Source organism: Nansenia antarctica, assembly GCF_963989245.1.
Source record: "Nansenia antarctica genome assembly, chromosome: 3".
NCBI classification, from domain to species: domain Eukaryota; kingdom Metazoa; phylum Chordata; class Actinopteri; order Argentiniformes; family Microstomatidae; genus Nansenia; species Nansenia antarctica.
The window spans coordinates 45304655-45318519 of NC_137688.1; the positions used below are offsets into that span (position 1 = coordinate 45304655).

The 13865-nt window shown below is 45.0% G+C and overlaps 1 protein-coding gene across 1 annotated transcript; it reads left to right on the forward strand.

Annotated features, from left to right (window-relative positions):
- The first annotated feature begins 1982 nt into the window (after positions 1 to 1982).
- Positions 1983 to 13865, forward strand: LOC308153525 (ubiquitin-protein ligase E3A). The gene is made up of 11 exons (XM_080526693.1): positions 1983 to 2110; positions 3961 to 4005; positions 5168 to 5481; positions 5622 to 6871; positions 7120 to 7264; positions 7369 to 7574; positions 10771 to 10935; positions 11086 to 11241; positions 11335 to 11408; positions 11753 to 11896; positions 12053 to 13865. The coding sequence occupies exons 1-11, from the start codon at positions 2031 to 2033 to the stop codon at positions 12171 to 12173; spliced, it is 2700 nt and encodes an 899-aa protein (XP_080382819.1). The 5' UTR covers positions 1983 to 2030; the 3' UTR covers positions 12174 to 13865.

The window sequence follows — 13865 nt, forward strand, 5'->3', positions numbered from 1 at the left end:
AAAAATGAATGAGGTAAATGGCTTGTTATGCTTGTAGAACCCAGACAGCCTGGAGAGATGCACTAGTTGCCCTCTCGTTCAGATAACGTTCTGCTAATAATTCCACTGGCATATCCATATCCAGCTTTTAAGTTTGCAAATTTTCTGCGACGGGTCTCAGGGTATGATTCTCTGAAAGCTGCATTCCTTGTATAATTGTAACGGCGAAGATTGTATTGTTTTTCATCAGCTACCGTTTCAGTGCAGATGAGGCATACAGGTTTTGCTTTACTAAATGTTGGCAAGATGAATGCGTACTTGTCAGTCCATTCCTCATTAAAGCTGCGGTTTTCCACGTGAATTTTACGCTTCAGGTTGTTTGAGAGTGACATTTTGCATGATTGATAACTGAAAATTATTACAATGTGTAATAACAAAGTGAAGCCAAAATATCTTGATCGCCCCCAGGTGGCTGGCTGCAGTATAGGTGTCAGGAGTCTGTTAACACTGATAATAAGCCATTAATAACATACATTTTGAAAGAAAGTGAAAATATTAAACAATAATATGCTAATTATGCCTAAATAAAATAAAAATATATAAGTCCGGCCCCCACAGTGTATGCCCCCCCCCCCCAGATAAGACCGAATGTGTGCGGCCGTACCACCTTGTCAAGCCTGATCTCGTCAGATCTCAGAAGCTAACCAGCTGGGCCTGGTTAGTAACCTGGATGGGAGACCAAAAAGGGTGAAAGCCTGGTTGCCGTGGCACATACACTATGTGGCTTGGGGTTGGCATGTTCCCCCCATGTCCACTAGGGGTCTCCTTCACCCCACATGGAAAGACATGCCAAAGTGAACACCCGTCCCTGACCACGACGGTGAAGAACGCTACTTGGTCCCCGGGGCGCCGGGCGTCGGTTCAAGCCGCGCCAAAAGGGCGACCGCTGCCCCTGGCTGCCAGTGGAGGAATGGCAGCCCGGATGGGTTACAAAGGCAGAGGACAATTTCCACCTGGCGACCCGCCGAAGGTAGTGCATGTGCTTGTGTTTGTGTGTGTGTTCACCTAAAAAAACTTGCATGTGTGTGATCAGAGTGTAAAACTGCCGTGTGTGCCATTAAAAGACCATCAAGGTCCGATTTCAAGGTTCAAGGTTCAAGGAATGACCTAGAGAGGAGCACTCTTCCCACTCGCCATCAGTGTAGCGTCAATGTGACGTTCTACCTGCTACACAGAGCGCGTTTTTTTTAGAGAGAGGGACATTGTATGCATGTACTACTATTATCAATATGTCTGTACATTGCCATACTAGGAAGCTGGGTAAAAATATTTGTAAGCGTCCAAAAAGCATTGAAACCTAGCATTTCAGGCACTTATGGTATGGTGTTTACACGCGTGGATCCGAGAAAATACTTCAAGTCTTTTAAGTCACTAATTTTAAGTCAACACTTTACACACGTGCTGGTGTAGCAGACCCGTGTCAATGGCTTGGTGTAGCAGGGCTGTTTCAGGTCTGATAAGGAGAGAAAAAAAGTCTCGCTTGCTGAAGAAGTCTGTCTGCCTTAGTAGTGGTTTATTTTTTCTTAATGTTTGTTTTATGTTCTTCTGACTGATGGTTATGCCGTGCTTTGATTGTGCAAACTACACAACTAAACAACAAAAATTAACTATTTAAAAATAACCGTTTGATGAGTATGTGCATTTCTCAATCCCTCTGCTCTCTCTCACTCTCAGGTATTATCAAGAGCCAATTTAAATTTAAAAAAACGACGAGGGAAGTGAAGGGTTTGTGCATACTGCAACATTGCATTCTGGGACGTGTCCCCAGGGTTGTTGAAGTCAAGATGGCTGTAAACACCAAAAGGAGAATAGAGCATGTATGTAATAGGCCTTAAATTAAGTTCCTTTTTCGTGAAAATTGTCCACTTGTCGCTAAGAGCGTTTCGAAGACACACCCGACTTTGCTGGAGGTGCATCCTGTCTGTGGAGGAAGAGTAACATTCATAAACATTACGCAGAAGAATCACAACAACTGAGGGATAAAGTCTCGTATGAATCCCGAGGAGAAGGAGGAGTGTGAGTGTGCGCCGCCACAGGCCGAGACCAGCCCTGCAGGAGGACACAGAGACAGGTCGGTGTGGGGAGAAAGGAGAGGCTCGTGGATGTCTAGGAGTGTTACATTTGAGTCAGTCTCGTGTTTGTGTACACTGCGATTACAAATCTGTGTTAGAGTACAAGTGTTAAAGCTGACCCCCAGTTCCACCCACCAGCACTGTCTAGGCCTGAAAAGTACATTTGGCAGAATTGTAGCATATGCTAACTCGGTTAGCTGCTAGCTTTGCCGTAGCGATTGCAAACTAGTTAATTAGCTAGCGACCGGTATACGGCTATATAGCGGTATCTCTGTGGTAATCAGCGGGCTATGTAGCTAACCTGTTAAAGGTAGGTGAACTGGCGCGTGTTGCGTCTTTGCCAGCTATCACGTTTTCGGTCTTCCGAGGACCTGCCGCTAGATACTAGCCTCTCTTAGCTCCTAGCCAGCTAGTCACCGAGCTGCAGTGTCATCAGCCTTCTCGGCCCAATTCTTGGTAGTAAAAAAAAAGCGTGACTTTTTCATTCATTGACTACCGTGACAGCTAGATTATATATTTATACACACACGTTAACGTGAGCGCTGGCAGGTTATTCACATGGAGGTTTGTTGACATGTAACGTTAGTCTAGCAGCAGTAACAATACCGGCTTGTAAGTGGCATTAGTGGCTATGGAGTAGTAGTGTGCGTGTGTCTTGCAAGCTTGCTTAAATGCTTGCCATATTGCCATACAATGTGCATATACTGTAGCTACAAAGAGTACTGTCAACACAGTATCAAGTTATATATAGTAGGGCTGCAACAACGAATCGATTAAATCGATAATAATCGATAACGAAAATCGTTGGCGACGAATGCCATTATCGATTCGTCGTTTTTTTTTTTTTTTTTTTTTTTTTTTTTTTTTTCGGGTTTTGTTTCCATAACAAACCTACTTTCTGTTGACGCACGCCACGCTGTCTTGCGGCCGGTGTAGGCATCGCGAATCATAGCGAATCATAGCGCTACCTATGGCCGGAAAGGGTAGAACCTATGACTGTCCTATGACTGTCTGCTGTCAGGACATGCTAGTGAGTTAGCTAGCAGGGTTAGCTCGCTGCTGCCGCTAGCTGACTGTCACTACGCTGCTCGTCCAGCTGTAGTCTGCGTAGCTGTGCTGAGAACCAGAGCACTAACTATGTTTCTATAGAGGAGGGTTACACTAACTATGTTTCTATAGAGCAGGGTTACAGCTAACTTCCTATTGTTTTATTATATAAGTCCTGCTGGGCTCAGCCCTTCCATGGTCTCCTGCTCTCCATGCAAATGCAGAGTGAGGCACTGACTGTCGCCTAGCCTATTGTATGGAGTGAGAGGACACATTGCATTGTTTTGGAGCATATCTGTTATATAAAAACATTAGTGTCTTGTCTGTAGCCTATATTGCACTTTGGGTTACTGACCTTTACATTAAGCAAAGTTATTACCTAAAACAATGCATGTATTGAGCTAGAGTTCAACTACTTTATTGAAACAATCTACCGCCATAGTCCATGGCCTGTTGTTAAACCTATTTGATGTAGCAAAGCCTTTTTTATTTATATTATTTTTTATTTTTTATTAATACTTATTCATTTTGCACATGTATATGTATAGGCCTGGCTGATTTAGAAAACATAAAATACAATTTGCAAAAAAAAAAAAAAAAAAAAAAATCTTTTTTAAAAATCTTTCCCCCCCGCTTTTTGTGTATCCGATTTATCGATTAATCGATAAGATAATCGCCCGATTAATCGATTATCGAAATAATCGTTTGTTGCAGCCCTAATATATAGGCCTATATATTCCATTGATCAGCCTTTACTGAAATTGTCATGTATAGCCTACTATTTATGTATTTGTCCATATAGAGCACAAGAGGAATCTGACATAGAAAACCCTGAAGCAAGCCGAATGTAAGTTGCTATGTAAATATCTCTGATTGTTACATTTGAAATGATAAAGTACACAGCTATGCAATGCACTGTATCAGTTAACATGACATGGGTGGGCAAATGAAGCGCACTGTGAGTTTCCTCTGCACCAGAGTATTCTGGTCTCATCAGAACAGACCAATGCTGTTTGCATCATCCTTATCCCCTCTGACTGCACATTATCCCTTTGCATGACCTCCTGATTGTGTCAAATGCTAGATACAGAACTCCACTGAATACTGGCATGTCTTCAGACATGGGTCAAATGTATATTTCTAATATTTTAGCTGTGCTTTATTGAGTTTTTCTCAAGCACACCCCCAATACTAGTATTTAACACAGGTTTATGTCTGTTCTGATATGTTTTCTTCTTTTTCCAGTGAAAAATATTCTGTCCACTTTTCAGTTCCCTTTTTAAAGGGGAAGTTTGCCCAAAATCCCTTTTCATGTGTATTTCTCGTCAATCCATAATGCATACCGTCTTGAACTATCATCATTTTGCAATTTGCATGCATTTGCATCATAGCTATCGAAACGTGCGGCCTGTGTTGGTCTTTATTTATTTATGTATTTTTTTGATAAAGTGTCCTACCTCGTTAAAATACATCAGATGAGAGTTTTTGCACTCCGACCCCCTCTACTATGCCAGTGATTCCCAGAGAGCAGCACCCGCTACCTCTTGCGCTGAGGACCTTGTGTGGAAGGGAGAGGGGAATCTTGGGAGTTGTAGGAATTAATAATGAACAATTAGAACATCAGCACTGATGTTTTGACTCAAAGTGAGATCTTGACTCACATAAACTTAACATAAACCTTTTGTTTAGTAACATTTTCGCTTTAGATACACAAGTAACTCCCAAACAAACAGGTTATTCAAAAACCCACACAAAAGATCCAAAACAAAAAACAAATTTGAGGTCATGGGAGGTCAAATTACTTGAGTTGTTTTTAAATACAATTCTTTTTTGGGGGGGGGGGGGTGGGGGGTGAATGTATCTACTATTGAATAATGAAAAAAAAATCCAAATTCCATTTTATACCTTGTATACACTATTTCATCCAGCCTGTGTGTCTCTATATGACTGAGACTCCAATCCCCAACTTTCACAATTCGCTCTGCTTCCTTCCTGAACGCCTGATACAGGAAGCGAGCAGCCGCCAAGCATCTGATAGAACGCTACTACCACCAGTTGACTGAGGGCTGTGGAAATGAATCCTGCTCAAATGCATGGTGTGCCTCGTCCTTGGGCTTTCACCGCATGGACAACAACGCAGCCGCAGTCAAGGCTCTGGAGCTGTACAAGATCAACGCCAAATTGTGTGACCCCCACCCCTCAAAGAAAGGCACCACCTCTGCTTACCTAGAAAGTAGCACCCATGGTGCCCACCACAACTCAGCATGCAGCAACAGGAAAGTGAACCATAAGGACATGCACTCTGTAAGGGATAACTTCAAAGGTGAGCCATCGTCTGTCATGCATCACTGGTAAAATTCACTAGTGACCTCTCTTGCTGACGATGACATTTGTATATGTGGTAAACTGTTGACTTTGTCCCATTGTGTGTCTCTAACCAGATTTGTTTGATTGTGTTCTCAGATGTGAATTACCTTACAGAGGAGAAAGTGTATGAGATCCTGGACATCTGCGGAGAGAAGGAGGACTACTCCCCTCTGATCCGAGTCATTGGCCGGGTCTTCTCCAGTGCAGAGGGCCTGGTTCAGAGCTTCCGTAGGTCCAAACCCCACACCAAGGAGGAGCTTAAGTCCCTCCAGGGTAAAGATGAGGACAAGGATGAGGACGAGAAGGAGGCAGCCGCGTGCTCCGCTACTGCTATGGAGGAGGACTCTCCCGCCTCCTCCTCCCGGTTAGAAGAGGGTGCTTCCCAGGGGGACAGCGATGTCCAGAAGTTGGGCCCAGACGAGGTGTCGGTGGACATCGACGCAGTTCGTAGGGTCTACGGCCGTTTGCTGTCCAACGAGAAGATTGAAGCGGCCTTCCTCAATGCACTGGTCTACCTGTCACCCAACGTAGAATGTGACCTGACGTACCACAACGTGTACTCCCGGGACCCCAACTACCTGAACCTGTTTGTCATTGTGATGGAGAACAGCAACCTCCACAGCCCAGAGTACTTGGAGATCGCCCTGCCCCAGTTCTGCAAGGCCATGAGCAAGCTGCCCCTGCCCGCACTTGCCAAGCTGGCTCGCCTCTGGTCGCAATACAGTGACGAGCAGATCCGCCGCATGATGGAGACCTTCCAGCAGCTCATCACCTACAAGGTCATCAGCAACGAGTTCAACAGCCGCAACCTGGTCAACGACGACGACGCGGTGGTGGCAGCCACCAAGTGCTTGAAAATTGTCTACTATGCAAACGTTCTAGGAGGGGACCTGGACATGGAGCACAACGAGGAGGAGGATGAGGAGCCCATTCCAGAGTCCAGTGAGCTGACTCTGCAGGAGCTCCTGGGGGAGGAGCGCCGTAACAAAAAGGGCCCGCGGGTGGACCCCCTGGAGACAGAGCTGGGCATCCGCCCTACTGACTGCCGGCGGCCCCTCATCCCCTTCGAGGAGTTTGTCAACGAACCCCTGAACGAGGTGCTAGAGATGGACAAGGACTACACCTTCTTCAAGGTGGAGACTGAGAACAAGTTCTCCTTCATGACCTGCCCCTTCATCCTCAACGCAGTTACCAAGAACTTAGGTTTGTACTACGACAACCGCATCCGCATGTACAGCGAGCGCCGCATCACTGTGCTTTATAGCCTGGTTCAGGGCCAGCAGCTCAATCCCTACCTGAGGCTCAAAGTGCGCAGAGACCACATCATCGACGACGCACTAGTCAGGGTAAGTGACCCGATGACCACCAGCCTTATCCCGAAATGACCCCCTGTGCCCTAGAAAATACCATTGATCTAAAATGATTGTATAGGTATAGAAGATCAGGACATTGTTGCACTAGAGGTTGTTTCTGGGATTGTTTTTGTCTCTAAATAATAATAATGTGTTCCTAACCATATTAGTGCACCAGTTTTGTCATATAACTACTGTTGGATACTTTTTTTTGATTTTCCCTTATTTTCCTGGTTTTGTAGCTTGAGATGATTGCGATGGAGAATCCTGCAGACTTGAAGAAGCAGCTGTATGTGGAGTTTGAAGGAGAGCAAGGTGTAGATGAAGGAGGCGTTTCCAAAGAGTTCTTTCAGCTTGTTGTGGAGGAAATCTTCAACCCAGATATTGGTGAGAAATTAGCTATTTGGTCCTCAAATTTCAGAATGTGCACAGGGAGACTGGTGTTGTCTGTCATGCTGGCTGTCGTCACAATGCTTTCTTATTCTCCTCAGGAATGTTCACGTACGATGAGCGCACCAAGATGTTTTGGTTTAACTCTTCCTCGTATGAGAACGATGGTCAGTACACACTCATCGGCATCGTCCTGGGCCTGGCCATATACAATAACTGCATTCTGGACGTTCACTTCCCCATGGTGGTCTACAGAAAGCTTATGGGCAAGAAAGGAACTTTCCGGGACCTTGCAGACTCCAATCCGGTAACTGCTCTTGCTCTTGTGTTTGCAGTAGTTTTCTTACTATTCTTATTATCTTATTATTCAACTTGCTGACTGGTCTTACTATTCAACCTGTTGACTGGTATTCATGATTGTGTTAGTAATATGTGCATTTCTGGGTTATGCTTTATTTTATCGTCCATATTTTTTGTAGTTATAGTAGAAATGAATACCTTTTTTGTTTTGCGTGTACATTTAATAGGAAACCATTTAGTGACACTTGGTATCAGCTATGTTATGGTCAATTTAGGGCTTTGGGATATACAGTGACCATCGTAACAATTGGGACAGTGAAGCATTGTTTCTTCTTTTGGCTCGATACTCTCGATAGAAATGTCTTGAAATCACAGCAACAATTATGAGGAAGTATAGACTCTCAGATTGGGGTTTGGGGTGGTGGGGGGAGGACGTAGGAGAGGGTTTCAATTCAACAGTCTAATATGCTGGGGGTAAAAGCTGTTTCAAAACCTGTTGGTCAGGGACTGGATGCTTTGATACTGTGTGCCAGATGGAAGAAGAGAAAACAGGGCATGACTGGGGTAGCTGTTGTCCTTGAAGATCTTTCCAGCCTTTGTCTTGCATCTCTCGGGAGTAGATTGCTTGGACGGCTACTCTGCAGAGCTGTATGTTTTGGGCAGTACAGCTGCCGTACCAGGAACTGAACAGGATACTCTCGCACTTGTAAAAGTTTGTGAGGGTCTGGGGGGGGGGCATGCAGAATTTCCTCAGCTGCCTGAGGAAAAAACGGACGCTGACGTACTGACTTGATCACTGTGTGGGTGTGAAGTGACCATGTAAGGTGGATGTAATCCCTGTGATGTGGACTCCTAGTGAAGGAACATGAAGCTATTAACGCTCCACTTCAGATCCATGTTTCTTTCTTCTACCCGTCCGCGATCATGTGTGTGTTCTGTCACATAATTTGTGCAGGCAAGAGAGATCTCAATGTCTAGTCTTCATTCTATGGCATTTGCTTTTGCAGTCTGCTATTGGTGTCTGTCAACATAAATGGTAAATGGACTGACTTATATAGTGCCTTATTCCAAAGCGCTTTACAATGGCCTCTCATTCACACACGCATTCACACACCAATGGCGGCAAGCTACCATGCAACGCTCCGGCCTGCTCATTGGGAGCAATTTTGGGGTTAAATCTCTTGCCCAAGGACACTTCGACATGTGGCCAGCTGGGGCTCGAACCGCTGATCTGCCAACCTTTTGATCATTAGATGCCGGCTCTACCTCCTGCTCCTGAGCCGCCCATACCCATCAACATGAGGACCAGAGAAGCGTCACTGAAAGTCAAGGAAGCCTTTATGAGGCTTTATGATCCAAACCTTAGGCTTACCCAAATCAACAGATTGGAACATCATCAACATCACTTCTTCACTTTGCAGTATAGAGCCAAAAGAATAACAATTGCTTCACTGTCCCAATACTTACAGAGGGCACTGACTGTTCCCCTCTCACTGACACCAGTGTTTCCCCTACCATTGCCTTGGGGGGGCGGGCCGCCCCCCCAACGGAACCCTCCGCCCCCCCCCAAGAAAGAGGAATTATTACGGACGTAGACACCAAACATCTGACAAGCAGGCTAAAATATCCGCTTTTTTTAAACGCACCGAACCCGAATCTGGCGAGTGGCAAGCCCATGGGCCAGTCTCGCATAGCGAGATCTATCTCAACACTTCGCTTCGCGCTGGAGAATAATACAAGATTGTGCGCGAGTGACGCGAGAGAGTTTTTGCAGGGTGAGATGTCTGCAGATGGAAAGTAAGCAAGTTGAAACGTTAGCAAATATAATTGCTGAGTGTTCTAACAGAGCAAGTTGGTTCAAATTGGTCGTTATTATTGTGACTAGAAAGTGTCTGATTATAGTTCCATGGTGTGTAAATAGTGTCAAAGAACTAGCAAGCTAGCTAGCTAGTTCAGAGGTGATGAGATGAGCTAGTCACTAGCACACATGCCAGCTAAAGAGCTAACTGGATGCACTTTATTATTTTACTTGAAGTAGATATACTATCTTTCTTATTCTGCTAGAATTGGGCTTTATGGTAATACCATAATGGCATAGTTACAGTACATGGACAGTGGATTGAAGCATTGGAAATGTCTGTTTTTTATAGTTGGACATACGATTTTTTTCAGGTGAGAGAGTTAAGTCAAAATGACATTATCTGACTGCATTGCCCACAGCAATCCAATATTCAATTATAATTATGTTATAAATTGATATGGATCAATGTATACCTCTTATTAGATTATAAATACTCTGGTTGTTATGTTTGCCTTTTGGTTGACAGCAAAAGAGGGAGAGAGGAGGATAGAGAAGGAGAGAATGAGAGAGAGCAGGATGGTGTCAGCACACCAGAGAGCGAGAGAGCAAGAACCAGGTGAGAAAGTGGACAGGTAGTCAAGACCACATAAGTAAGTAGCCTTGAGCTAATGGCCCATAGGGCAGGAGCCTATCTGCTGTTTCCGTAGCGTGAGGCGGCTTAATGTACAAGTTAGTACACCCCCTGGACATGACGCTGTGGGGGGGGGGGGGGGGGTCCATGCCCATGGTCCATGCCACCCCCCCAAGGCAGCAAACCTAGGGGAAACACTGGACACTGTCCCAATACTTACAGAGGGCACTGACTGTTCCCCTCTCACTGACTGTTCCCCTCTCACTGACTGTTCCCCTCTCACTGACTGTTCCCCTCTCACTGACTGTCCCCCTCTCACTGACACTGACTGTTCCCCTCTCACTGACTGTTCCCCCTCTCACTGACACTGACTGTTCCCCTCTCACTGACTGTTCCCCTCTCACTGACTGTTCCCCCTCTCACTGACACTGACTGTTCCCCTCTCACTGACTGTTCCCCTCTCACTGACTGTTCCCCTCTCACTGACTGTTCCCCTCTCACTGACTGTTCCCCCTCTCACTGACTGTTCCCCTCTCACTGACTGTTCCCCCTCTCACTGACTGTTCCCCTCTCTCTGACTGTTCCCCTCTCACTGACTGTTCCCCTCTCACTGACTGTTCCCCTCTCACTGACTGTTCCCCTCTCACTGACTGTTCCCCTCTCACTGACTGTTCCCCTCTCACTGACTGTTCCCCTCTCACTGACTGTTCCCCTCTCACTGACTGTTCCCCTCTCACTGACACTGACTGTTCCCCTCTGTGTTCCCTGCAGGTGCTGTTCCAGAGTCTCAAGGAGCTGTTAGAGTATGAGGGGAGTGTGGAGGAGGACATGATGATCACTTTCCAGATCTCCCAGACGGACCTATTTGGGAACCCCCTCATGTACGACCTAAGGGAAAATGGGGACAAAATCCCTGTCACCAACGAGAACCGAAAGGTGAGTGGCATTATAATCACATTCGTCAGAATTTCCTATTTCATCCCACTTCATGACAGAGATGGGATAATTTGGGGAGAGGAGTTTGTCTTGTGATTCTGTTCACATCAGAGTGTCTTGACATGCGCTTTTACTCTTTGTCATGTGCAGGAGTTTGTAGCCCAATATGCGGAGTACATGCTCAATAAAAGCGTTGAGAAGCAGTTTAAAGCCTTCAGGAGAGGCTTTCACATGGTCACCAATGAGTCGCCTCTGAAATATTTATTTCGGCCGGAGGAAATTGAGCTTCTTATTTGTGGAAGCAGGGTAAGCTGTGGAATAAAAACATTACATTTTAAAGTTCGATACATTATTTGCAGACAATGTTAATTAATTCGCTGATGTATTTCTCATACACAGAACCTAGACTTTCAAGCACTTGAAGAAACAACTGAATATGACGGAGGCTACAACAGAGACTCTCGGATCATTAAGTAAGAAGTCTATGTGTGCATGTGCATGTTTGTGTGTAAATTCACATCTAAATGGATCCTTCAGCTCTCTGATAGCCATGTCATGTGCCAACACAACTTTCTGTGTCAGGGTTTTGAATAATCAGAGCTTTACCCCCAATATCAGTGCCTCGAGGGAAGGTGATGCTAGCATTGCTTTCAGTACTGTCCCTCTTTGTACAGTGCCAAGCAAAAGCGTCAACCCTCTAGCACAGTTGATCTGAGCTTACAATCATGCTAATTATGCCAAATCATTTGGATTTCTTATTAAAGCGTGTGTGCGTGTGCGTGTGCGTGTGTGTGTGTGTGTGTTTGCACTTGACCAGGGAGTTCTGGGAGACGTTGCACTCATTTGCTGAGGAGCAGAAGAGGCTGTTCCTCCAGTTTACCACAGGCACAGACAGAGCCCCAGTGGGCGGCCTGGGCAAGCTCAAGATGATCATCGCCAAGAACGGCCCAGACACGGACAGGTGAGACACTTCCCTTTCTGCAGGCTCAGAGGTCTGACTCCCGGGAGTTACACCCATGCAAGTCTGGAAACCTGCATGGCAACTAGCAAATGTGTGCTTTTCCCTCCAACTGAGCTGACATGGAATAACCTTTTGAACCCCCCCCCCCCCCTGCAGGTTACCTACATCTCACACCTGTTTTAACGTGTTGCTCCTTCCGGAGTACAACACCAAGGAGAAGCTGAGAGAGAGACTGCTCAAAGCCATCACCTACGCCAAAGGGTTTGGCATGCTCTGAGGCTCCGCCCACACACTGCAAAATGACTCCTTTTCAGAACTCCCTGCCCCCCCTCCCCAGAAAATAAATAAAACACCAATCATTAAGAATTTGAGGAAAGAAATACGAAATGGTTCATACGGTAGAGTGCTTTAGTTGTCCTTTGTCTGTGCCTGCGTTCGGTTTCACTTGGAGCAAGCAGAGAGACGTTATGTGATCAAACTGCGTTTCCCAACCACATTGTGTAAATGTGTTCCGCTTCCCTTTTTTGTATGTACAGAGAGGATTTTTTCCTTATTATTTATTTCTAAGGTTGAAATCTGTTATTTTGAAGCCTGCCTGGAGTAACACCTTTTTATTTGGTGGGAAGGGGAGGGCTGGGATTATTGAATATGGATTGGGTCAGTGAACATGTAAACAAAACCTTGCCATTTGTAAGAAACAGGATAAAGCTGTCCCCAACTCTGTTACTTTGTCCTCGCTTAAAATCTCCCCTGGGTTCATACCTGTAGTTAGAAGCTGCTGTGCCTGCAGGGAGACAGTGAGCTCTTGGAGTAGACCAAGGTGACTTGAAAACCGTCTTCTTCAGTTGACCACCGAGGGAAGAACGGTACTTTTCACCTTCTAGCACAGACCCATTTTGTATCATTGCCCTGAGTGACCAGATACGTTTTTCATGGTTTTAGGCATTTTGAAGTCATTTCATTTGGGGACATCTTCAAAAAGGCATGTTCACCAAGAGCATTCTTTTCACCATTCGAAGCACTGAGAGTAAGACATCTTGTCAGAGCTGTTGCAAGTGCACTTAGACATTTTCAGAATGTTTATTTTTTGGCCACAGGTTGCCATGATTGTTTTTAAGCATTTTCTCAAGTCTTCCTATGTTGATGCCCCTGTCTAACCAATATTGTATTCCTCTGTACAATTAAAACCAGAATACAATTTAATCTGCAATCTGGGTTTCCACATTTAGAAGACCAATTTCAAATATATCCCAGGTTTAGCTAGAGGCTAACTACATCCACGGTACCACGGTATTCTGTGCTAAATAAAATGTCTTCAAACATTTGCCAAGTGTTACTGACAAAGCTTTGGTCCCTAGTGATCTTCGATCCATAGGACTTGTCTCCGTCTTTAAAATGCTCTTATGACAGCACTTTCTTTTTACATTTTTTTTTTTTCATTTTCTTTCTTTGTAATTATGATCGAAAAGCCAACTGTGAAACTCCCAGCACTGGCACAGTAAACAGGTTTGTAGTTTCTTTACCCTTTTGGAACAGTTAGGGATGTAATCACTGCTTGTACAGGATTCAACTGATCCTACATGCTGTCTTCACTCGGTCTCTGTCCAGGATGTAAACTGTCAATTCGCTCAACAGTATGCCACTAAATAAAGGTGCTCAGGGCTGTTGTGAAGAGCACGCCTCCAACAGTACAGACTGACAAATGTCCATGTACCCTGAGCCTTTCTCTATTCCATTGCTTTTTTTCTTTTCAATTTCTGCTGTCCATCATTTTCTTTGTACCTCTGTTTTGTACTGCTGAAGATGCTGCTCACCCTGAACATGTATAAGGACTCTAGAGCCCAGTGAAAGGAAAAGGAGAGAAGATCTCGGAAGTAAAGCAGTTGTTGTTTGTAGGTTGCTTTGAATTGACAGTTACATTTGAAATAATTAAATTGATAAAAGGCTTAAAATGTCAAGTGTTGTGAAA

Coding starts and splice junctions, on each gene's coding strand:
- LOC308153525 (XM_080526693.1), top strand. CDS start 2,031: ATGAATCCCGAGGAGAAGGAGGAGTGTGAGTGTGCGCCGCCACAGGCC. Junction 4,006..5,167: donor AACCCTGAAGCAAGCCGAAT/GTAAGTTGCTAT, acceptor CGCCTGATACAG/GAAGCGAGCAGCCGCCAAGC. Junction 7,265..7,368: donor AATCTTCAACCCAGATATTG/GTGAGAAATTAG, acceptor TATTCTCCTCAG/GAATGTTCACGTACGATGAG.